Source organism: Lissotriton vulgaris, chromosome 2_2 (assembly GCF_964263255.1).
Source record: "Lissotriton vulgaris chromosome 2_2, aLisVul1.2, whole genome shotgun sequence".
NCBI classification, from domain to species: Eukaryota; Metazoa; Chordata; class Amphibia; order Caudata; family Salamandridae; genus Lissotriton; species Lissotriton vulgaris.
In genome coordinates, this window is record NC_141688.1 from 17199598 (window position 1) to 17210435 (window position 10838).

Here is a 10838-nt window from a genome sequence, read left to right on the forward strand (position 1 = left end):
GAATATATCACGTTTCTGAAGCCAGGAAGCTGTTGCACTTGCTTCCGGTTTAAAAGATTTTTTTTTTTAGTCCGTAGCCTCGAGAACAAGCTTCAGAATGTAATCGAAAGTACACCCCTAGTTTAAAGCTTTACTCAGCATAAACCGGTCACAAATCCCCGTTACAACACAGATTATTTAACTTTCCCAAAGTGGAGAAAGCTAAAAAGTACTAGGTCTCTTCTACCTAGGATGTGGGATTGTCTTTCGTTAAGTCTATCACATCTCATCTTTATTTTAAAAAGACACTTGAAGACCTTATGGTTCTGTTGACCCAGCTCCATAACTCCATTTATCTGCTATCTCTTTTAGATTGTTCTGGTCAGTTAGCTTCATATGATCCGATGTACGTGCGATAAAACACTAACAAATCTTAGTAAAAGGTTTGGTTGCAATGGGGTTTTATGCTATATACACACATACACTTGCTTCACGGGTTTACAATTATTCTGCGTGTGTGAAGGATGATTAAGTAACTCTTTGATACCGTGTCTTCAGCGAGGAGTGACAAGCCATGTTTTTAATTTGTGATGTTAGAGAAGCCTCATCTGCGATGGTGTGGTTAATGAACTGGCAGCATATTCAATATTGTGGTTGTCTTAATCCACAATAAAACAATTCAAATTGTAAAAAACTTAATATGCATTGCGTTAGCAAATAAAGTGAACAAAAAAAATAATGGCTGTTAATCACTTTGCATCCTCATTTGGGAAAACAAATAAACATTAAGGTTGTGTCAACTGGCAGAGAAGTAATACACGTGCCTTTTATGTCCGGTTTAATATGATCCCTCCCATAATTGGCTGCCAGCAGTGTGTACTCTTTTAACCTTCTTTCTAGGGTGAAGTGTCTTGGAGAGTGTGCTGACTGGTTAGATTTCGGAGCCTGGAGAACTGAGAACTACTCTGCGTTTTGCAGGTCTTGGGGCAGGGAGGGCAACGTTTTCCTTACGTAAAGTCTAATTAATAGACTCTGGTGTTTGTCATAAGTAGTGGGGTGGTGGTAGTAGCGTGCAGAAGGAAAATGACTAGCGAGAAAGCCATGTGCTTCACGACCGCCGTAGATGGACTGGCAGTTCCCTTACATTCCAGTAACATCCTGCTCCTTAACCCTAAACAACTCTCAAAAGCTGACGGATCCCATCTGGGCCGCCCGCCTGCCAAGAAATGTTCATGGCTTCTAGAGCCGAAAGGTCATCTCTTATGGAAAATGCGCTGTGGGGGCCGTCGAGGCTCGGATAATGTAAACCCACACCACCAGACTCCCACGACTAAAGCACCTCATAGCAAAATAACCACAACACGACACATTAAAGAGTGGACGATTCCGACAGAGATGCACAGGAGTGTCGAGAGCTCCACCCGCTCAGGTGTCGGGGCACGGCGTCCACGAGAGCGCGCTAGCCTCTGAGCTGGCCAGGCAGCGGCTTCCTGCCTCGGTGACCTGCGGGAAGGGCATGCCCTTGCTATCGGCGCTGGAAGGCAAGACCTCGCTGCAGCTCGCCTAAGTGGTATCCGAGCAGGGCCGTTCCCAGCAGGATGAGCCTCACCGGTTGACAGGGGCCGAGAGGCTCAGCCGGCCCCAGCGCCCACAGCTGCGCCCTCATTAGTGCCTGGTGCGCAGCGCGCGCTGCCGGCTCGAGTTCAGCAAGGAGTGGCCTCGCGGCCCCTCGGATGCGCGCGAGCGTTCCATCACCGGGTCCTCTTACCGGGCCACGCACAAACAGCGCTGCAGGAAGCAACACTAACGGTGCTAAATGCACACAGCTATGGCCTCTTCCATCCACCCGGCCAAACCACAACGTTTAAGGAAGTAAACAAGTAACCGCTCCAAAATAACACGCAGGTTTATTCATCCAACTGCCCTCATGAGAGGCTGCCATCTGATCACGGAGTTATCCCCGCACACGACCACTGAGAAAGTGGTCCACAGAGCAGCGCACGCGGTGGAGTTACATGAAAACCAAGCGTGGGGCGAGCACCCAGTCCTCAACTAGTGTATTGACACCAGCAAACACACCCGTAATACTGCAGTGTTCCTACCCCTAGTTAACTGGATGAACACTCAAACAGAGCAGAATGGGGTAATTGTCCCACTGCGTAGAACCGTCACAGAACAGGGGCACCTGGCCGTGACTGGTGCAGGTCGGCAGCCTGAGGACACAAGTGCAGCTCCTACCTGAGCGCCGAGAGTTAAAGCCAGCTGTGCGTAAAGAACGGCCGGCGGCGAACACAAACCACCCCTATCATCTGGGAAGTGGCCGAGCTGCCCCCATGCCAGGTGAGGGGGGTGAACGAGCGTCCCTTGCCCCGACCTCAACCGTGCACAGGTGCACGATGGAAAGAACGGAGGCAAACTGAGTGGCGAAGGGCTCCAGGAGGAAAGAGGAAGCAAACCCGACCCCGACAGGAAAACAATGACAGAGAGTGGCAGCTCTGCACCCACTGCTCTAAACACAGAAAAGCTCGTCAAGTTAGTAAAATAGCGCCGCGCCGGCCACAAAAGAGCTCAAAGCAGAGGGTCAAAGAGTACGGCCCGGCAGCTCACACAAGCACCCGAGGGCGTCTCACCTCCTCCTCGACGCTGTTCAGGTGCTCCCCGTCCTGCTTGTGGCTGCTCATGGTGCAGAGGTCGGCGGCCGCTCCTTCCACAGTGCCCACGGTGCTCGGGCGCGTCTTTAGTTTCGGTGCCGTGGTCTCCCCACCCCTCGAGGCAGCAGATGCAGACTAGTGTCGGTTTCACGGTGAGACGTGTGCGGGAAGATTGTGCGGTGAGACTTAGTGTGCCCCGGGTGTTGCTCCAAGAGGTGGCTTGTTTCGTTACCCCTTTCCCTTCGTTTTTTGGAAATAGGGTGGGGAGGGGGGGAAAAGAAAAAGTTAAGTGCGTGCTTTTAGTGTGTGAAAGTGCGCTGTGAAGGTGCAGAGGAGAAGTGGGAGGGAGGTTGCTTTATACCCTCTGGGCTCACATGGAGTTGGCTGAGGCAGAAACCCCAATGGAGAGGAAAAAAAGGTGCTAATCAGCAACGAGGGGGGAGGTCCTGACTGCAGCCGCGTCTCGTTTCTGAGGCTTTTCAATTTGACCATCAATTAGAGAGAGGGAGGAAGGGGCAAGGAAATGTGCCGCTTGTGTTGGAAATGCAGCTCAGCTGGGCTGGGATCCAGGCCCTCCCCACTGCATCACTGTCTCCCTGGGAACCTCCAGCCCAATCACAGGAAGCGGCCGCAACTTTTTTTTTCCACGAAAACTTTTTAAACTTTGATGAACTTGCATGATTGAACTTTCTTAAAGCAGCAGGGCTAGACGACCCCTCCCCACCGTGACCCGCCCCCACATTAAACCCCGAAAGGCAAGTTCCCAGTCACACGCTGTTGTGTTTGATAACATGTTACTTCATGAACAGCTTCGCCACATTTAGGCTTCCAACCTATCTGAAAGATACACCGGCCAACGCTCTCCATTACGAATCGAGTCCGGTTATTAAACAAACGATAGTTACTTTGCTGTGTACATTGTAGCTTTGTTGTTGGTATTTATGGGTTAGCATATGCGGGGCCACGGGAATTATGCGGCAGTAGACAGCCAAATTATGCGACACGAAAAGGCAAATTATGCGGCATAATGCAGCACATTTTCTAATAGTACTATTTTATAGTATTGTCATTTTTAAACTTGGTAATACTTTCTGGGCATTGGTTGCACTCCATTATTACCAGTTTAACACCCAAATATAGCAACAACAACTGAAAGCTGACCAGTCAAGTTTTGAAGAGGGCCTTCCACCAGGCTGGAACGTGTGTTTGCATTCTTAGTAACTTGTGAACCGTTTGATGTTTTCTGTTAACATATGAAGATTATGTGGCTGAAGGTGGATTATGTGGTAAATGCGAGATATCTATAATTATGTGAAAATCTCTGCAGCCACACAATCGCATAATTCCAGAGGCCCTGAGTAAATACAGTAGCAGACGGGTACAGAAACAACTCTAATTCAGACTGAGACCAATGGTCATCTTTGACGTTTTTAAACACAACTCTGGTCATGCTATTCCCTGACGCATATCGTGCTGGTACCTTCAGCCACTCCTGGATTTTTAAACGGGTTAACTCCTAAATTGTGTTATCTTATGAAGGTTTGTATAAAGAGCTTGTGCCATTTGTTCTAATTGAGAAGCCACATACACAAGTCTTCTACATCGTGCAATCAGTTTCTTTGCATTTATAGCGACCGCCTCACTCACTCCATGTATTCGCCGGACACGGTATCCGGTCCGGCCCTCCGTGGCAATCTGACACATTCTCGGTCTTGGTTCACTTGCGTTGAGCAGCCGTGATCAACACTCCTGTGATAGCAGTGATTTGAGGGTGAAAAGGTGAGTGTGCGTTGTGACCTGGAGTGAGGAGGCCATTGTATTCATAATATCAATTACCATGTATAAGTGTTAGTAATGCACTGACATCAAAGCACCGTAAGCATTCACGCATTACAGACACGCACGGCTGTAACATATGATACCATTCCTAGCATTAGAAAGCGAAGACCAATCGAGACTGTTCTCTTGCACTCTTATTGCGTGACAGAAAAACTTTTGCGTGCTGCCCTAGCACTGTGAAGACACGAAGCCGTCCGATATATTTCTCTTTGAGGGCGCACTATTAGCAGCTCTCACTGCAATTCATACGCATTCGCGTGAAATACGGAGGCATCTTAGTTCTGGAGGTAAGTATGCGGGGTGGAGGTGCAGCACACGTTAAGTACAAATGCTGGAATTTAAAAGGCGACTGAGCAATAAAGATGCCTTTTAATGTCGTTTTTATCTTGTCACATTTGCTGTGCGTTCAAAACATAGATGTCAAATATCAGGCTGCGTAGCCTGACACATGAATGCTTCTTCTTGTGTTTTTGCTTTTCTTTGTCTGACTGCAAATTGAGAGAAATTTGTAAAGTGAAGTATGTGGCAATCTAGATGGGGTACACGAATGCGAAAGGAAAAGCTGCATGGTGTCAATTATTTTTAACACACAATAGAAGTTAAATATCAGTAACTGAAATGTGCAAATATCTCAAAATGTATCTACAGTCCGGAAAGGACAAACTAAAAACTTTTATTGGTAATTCAGAAGTATGATGGAATCAAAGATTTTAATAGGATCGAAACATTTGATTTGGTGATATAGAAATGCTAAATACTCATTGAAACTCAATTTGACGCATCGTTTGTGCGCTATAAACTTTAATCAGTAGAACTGCATGTCTGTACACATTTGGTGTCCAACTGACCAACTACACCATGCTTTAGAATGTATTTGCAACAGTATGCTCCAAAATGCAACACTGGCTGCATACTACACCCTTAATATTCTCCTGCTGAATGGGCGTGGGTGATTTGACCAGTATCTGAGAAGTCCTGAAACTGCATTTGAATATATATGGTAGGTACACCATTTTTTAAATGATTTAATTTGTGCTACCTTGGTGTGTTTTCTGTCCAACAAACACTGCAATCAGCTAAAACAGCTGTTTGAAGATACCTGTAACCAGTCACTGTCTATGGTGCTGTCTAGTGGCTAGTTCAAGTTGAAACTGAAATAAACCGAATTACCCATATTGTTGTTTTTCATAATCATTTTAAGAAATATTCAATATTCTCGACTCCAGGTGTATATACATTTATCTCATGAATGATTCCATGCACAATGTTGTTCAAACTCATTACTTAATAGCTGATGTATCATTAGCCACAATTGGACGTCCATGAATCTTGAGCCCCAGAGCATTTAGGGTTACTAGTACCCTTCGCCTGGGGAAAGCTATGAACAAACAAAAATGACTTAAATTGTAATAGTCAATAGAAACTCACCAAGAGTGCGCCATGTGCACATCTGATATAAATACTGCATACCACAAAATCTTAAGAAAAATGCTGAAAATTACGACATGACAGAAAGTGGCTTATTTGCAAAACTTGTTCTTTGTGTGACGCTTGGATTTTTCACAATTAATTTGATTTCAGTGTTGTAACATTGATGCAGCACCCCCACTCTGAAAATATTCCTGCTCCACTGCATTTTATGTCAAAAACATATCAGATTCAAGATGCACGGAGCAAATAACACTGTGAAGCATCTGAAATAGTATGCACCTGCTATTGTTAGGTATGCTTACAGTTTGGCATTACTCTTGGTGAACTACTTCCTGATTCCTCTTTTCCAGAATTTGGGAGGCCGTGGCATATTTAGAGTGGGGCAGATGGGGCAACTTCCCAGGCTATTTTTGTCCTGGCCCTCCTTGTACCTCGCAGGAGCGTAACACAGGCCTCTGTAGCAAATGGATCCATCACACAGGGGTTGGGCCCTCCAACTCTTCAGAGCATGCCAATTAAGGCAATGGCAAATTAGTATATGGGAGACACAGGGGTCTCTTTTCAAATTCTGCAGGGAGGTCCCATCATTTTATATATGCCACTGTCCACTTCAGCAGCTGCTGAATGTACTAGGATGCGACCGAGAACAAACTAATAGACACTACACCTTACCACAGACATTAATTTGTCCAACCACCTTCCACTATAAAGCAGTGTTCTTTAAAATGTTTATCTATGATATTATATACAAGTGTGTATGTATTTACATTTAAATATACATATATATTCTCTGAAAAAACAATGGCCACAGGGACATTATAGTTAGGCTCACACTTTACTCCACTTTACAACCATAGAAACTCAGCAGTTAGTTACCTCAGCTAACTATAACTCAGGCCCCCGTAATGCACTGCTTATGACCTCACATATCACATCACTCATGACATGGTCAAGTCATCATTGATGAAATCATCCAATGAGTGTTAGTGTTTTCCAAAAAGTTTTTGAGACTTAAAGACCAGTACTAAGCTACACCATAAGTTAAATTACTATTCTTTCTGTACCACTGAGTGGTATTGTTCCTAACCTATGTTATCTGAGTAGTTTTGTGACTGTATCAGTGTGTGAGTGAGTGACTGTGTGAGTGGCTGTATGGCTGTATGAGTAGGTGTGTGAGTGGATGTATGGGTGAATATGTGGAGTTGTAAGTAGCTGCATGGGTGAATAAATAGACGTGTGACTAGCTGTATGGGTGAGTGAATGGCTGTTTGGGTGAGTGTAGGAAAATAGGATCTGCTTTCATGGTTACCCTCACTTTTTGCTGGTGTAACTCTGTTTTTCTGACTAGTCTGACTGAGATCATGCTAATCAGGACCCCAGTCACTGTGCTTTCTCCTGTATTGGACTTGCTAAGTACTTTTGTACCTTCCTAATTGGCTACTGGTTTACTCTTCTAAGTACCAAGTATATGGTACTAAGGTACCCAGGGCATAGGTACACCAGGGGTCCCCTATGGGCTGCAGCATGTAGTATTATGCCACCTATGAGAGACCACTCAAACTGTGACTACAGGCCTGCCATTGCAGCCCGTGTGAGCTAGTGCTATATACATGGCCCCTCTCGCACAAGTGGCCCGCCAGCACAACCTGAATATCATCTCCTACGCCAACGACACCCAGCTCATCCTCTCCCTCACCAAGGACCCGCACACCACCAAAACCAACCTCCACGAGGGAATGAAGGCCATTGCTGTGTGGATGAGGAGCAGCCGCCTAAAACTGAACTCCGACAAGATGGAGGGCCTGCTCCACCCCCTCGGCCTGGGACGACTCCTGGTGGCTGACCACACTGGGAACAGCACCGACACCCACGGACCACGCATGCAACCTACTATTCCTCCTCGACTCCTCCCTCTCCATGTCGAAGCAGGTCAACTTAATCTCCTGCTACAACACCCTCCGCATGCTTCGCAAGAACTACAAATGGATCCCGTCCGAAACCAGAAGAACAGTGACCCAAGCCCTCGTCAGCAGCAGGCTGGACTACGGCAACACACTCTACACAGGAATCCCAGCCAAACACCTACGACGGCTGCAACGCATCCAAAACGCCTCCGCCCCCCTGGGCGCAGCCACATCACATCACATCCACCTAAGATACCTGCACTGGCTCCCCGTCAACAAGAGGATCACCTTCATGCTCCTCACCCAGGCACACAAAGCGCTCCACAACACTGGACCAGCCTACCTGAACAGTAGACTCAACTTCTACACCCCCGCCCGCCAGCTCCGCTCCGCCAGTCTCGCCCTTGCCGCTGTCCCGCGCATCCAATGAACGACCTCCGGCAGCAGATCCTTCTCCTTCCTCGCGCTCAGACCTGGAACACCCTCCCTACCAATCAGCGGCAGACCCAATACCTCCTCGCCTTCAGAAGGCTCCTCAAGACCTGGCTCTTCGAACAGTAGCTGCCCCCCCAACACCTTGAGACCCTCATGGGTAAGTAGTGCGTGCTACAAGTTGACTGATTGTTTGATTGACCATTCACCACAGATATATGTTTCCTTATATCTGAGGTCACTGCACGTAAAACCTTTAAGTCACCCTTAAGGCAGGCCTTTCAATCCTGAAGGCAGGGTACTTAGTTCTAAGTGTTAGGGTGCCCTGAATGACCACGACACCCCTACAAACCCAAGAGTCAATTCTGTCAGCCATTTTAGACATATAGTGGACATCAAGTCAAATACAAGATGTCTAGCAATATAATGGTTGCACCAAAACTGGTCATGTTTGGTATCAAACATGTTGGAATCCTACCCAAACACAGATTCCAGTGTTCAATGCAGGATCTCATGTACTGGGAGGCTCCCCTAGGGGGGCCCCTGTATTCCCGCTGCCAGACGTTCAGGGTCTAACAGCAAATTAGGGCTGCTGCAGACCACAGACCCAAGTCTGCCCTCCTGCTTCTGAGTCAGTCTTGGACAGGGGAAGGTAGGACAATAGGTTTCCTTTCGAAGGGAGGTGTGACCACCTCCCAGACAGGACTTAGTATATTGGGCTGGTGTGGGGTTGCTTGCCAGCGCCACCAGACTGCTTTGAAGGGCACATTTGGTGCCCTTCTTGTATACTCCAGCTGAAACCAGTCCAGGGAGCCATTGGCGCCCACTCTGGCATGAAACTGGACAAAGGGCAAGGGAATATCCTCTCTTCCTTAGTGTACTTAAGGGCTTACCTGTGCGTGGCTTTTCAGATTCATTGTGCAGCAAAATTCAGATCTGACACCACTTCATCTTCAACCTTTTGGGCATAGTGGACTTTGCTTTGGGAACCAAGACTGCAACTGAAAGACTTTTGCTGGTCCTGGTCTTGTCGTCCTGCCAGTCTTCTGCATCGTCTGTGCCTGTGCTCCAATAAGCTTCTTCTCTAGGCCTGTGGGCATCTAAGACACCCCACGGGATCTCCCTTGGAGTGAAGGAGTCACTCTCCTGCATCTGCAGGCAACGCAATGAAGCTGACTGGTCTGCTGCCCCTGACGTCCTATGGACTCCAAAAGGTTCAGCAACACAGGTTGTGGTTTTGCAACTCGCTTGAGGCCTGCCCCGTCTTCATTGCAAGTTTAAAGTCAGTATTCGCTTGTTGGAACCACTGGAGCAGTACCCCTGTGCACCATGTCGACTTGCCGTTGCCAAGGATTATTGACTCTCTTCTCTTGAGAGCTTTTGGCTCCAGAAAGCTCCAGCCTCTAGCCTCCAGCATCTCCTGCTACCAAGATCTTCATCCTCACCTTATGCCCTGTACCATGGGCCAGCATCCTCGGTGAGCTGCTCGAGGTTCTCTAGTGACTCCTGTACCTTCAGCCTCTTTAAGGTCTTCTTTGACTGCAGTGGGCTCCCCTGCTTGCTTGGGGCCTTCTCTGACTCTCCTGCACATGGTGAGTCCCTTGGACCTTGCTGGTCTTGAAACTGCACCTTCTAAGCTTTCCTCGTCTGTTGTTGCTGCCAAGGCTTGTTGGTACTCTCGCCGGACACTGACCCTCTGGCTCTCGATTACTGACGTGGACAGCTCCTAAACAGTTCCTGGTCTTCCACATCGCCGCCTGGTCCCCTGCAGCGATAAGGTCACCGTCAAATATTCTGAATCTTTGTTCATCGGTGGTCACTGGTCTTCCGTGCCTACTGGTCAATCCCAAGTGGCATAAGTCTGTCCCCTCTGCTTGCAGGTTCTTCTCTTCAAGAATTCACCCTTGGATTCTACAGGACACTTTCACCTTCTTCTCCAGCGGCATCTGCACTGAAGTCCTCCATTGTGGTCTACGGCGGTTTCCGACGTCACTTGACACACATGCACTCAGCTTTCCTGGTGTAGGTATCCTGGTTCCTGGGGTATCCACTGGTGGGGTGACTCGTCCACCTTCCATTTTCCAAAGGGTTTCTTCTGGGTCCTCTGGGAAGGGTCCTTCTTCTTTAAGAGTGCAACCGCGACTTCCCCATAACTTGTATTGAGCACGTGGTTGTGTTCCCACTCTGCACACAGCCTCTGTGGGGTTCTTGGGTACTTACCTTGGTTGGTTCCTTGGGTTCCCGCCACATCTAAGTCTTCTGGGTCTAGTATAGACTTCGGTCGTGGTTCACATTCCAATTTATTAATATATGGTTTGGTATCCCCTGGAGACCACTTTATATTTGTGCTACTTACCTATTCTATTATTGTGATTATATCTCCGGGTAAGAGATATTAAATTGTGGTAGTGAGTGTTAATAATAAATGCATATTTTTGTAACTTCACAGTGTGGTCCTTTTTCACTTAACCTTCACTGTATGTTTAGTACTGATAAATCAAGCTGCTTTACACTCATTCTGGAATAAGCCTGAAAGCTGCTCTCCACAGCAACCACGCACAGAGCTATCTATGGTTGTCTAAGACCACTAAAATAACCATAA

General features: G+C 47.4%; 1 protein-coding gene across 3 annotated transcripts in view; it reads right to left on the reverse strand.

Moving 5' to 3' along the window:
* Positions 1-3169, reverse strand: part of RBPMS2 (RNA binding protein, mRNA processing factor 2) — a 193118-nt gene extending 189949 nt beyond the window's left edge. For 2 of the 3 annotated variants that reach the window (XM_086959191.1, XM_086959190.1), the window contains exon 1: positions 2610-2959. In XM_086959191.1, the coding sequence (XP_086815317.1) occupies positions 2610-2660 (51 nt within the window). In that variant the 5' untranslated portion in view covers positions 2661-2959. Of the gene's footprint in view, positions 1-2609 lie in introns of all 3 variants that reach the window. The other variant, XM_086959189.1, reaches the window with a different exon arrangement.
* Positions 3170-10838: the final 7669 nt, after the last annotated feature.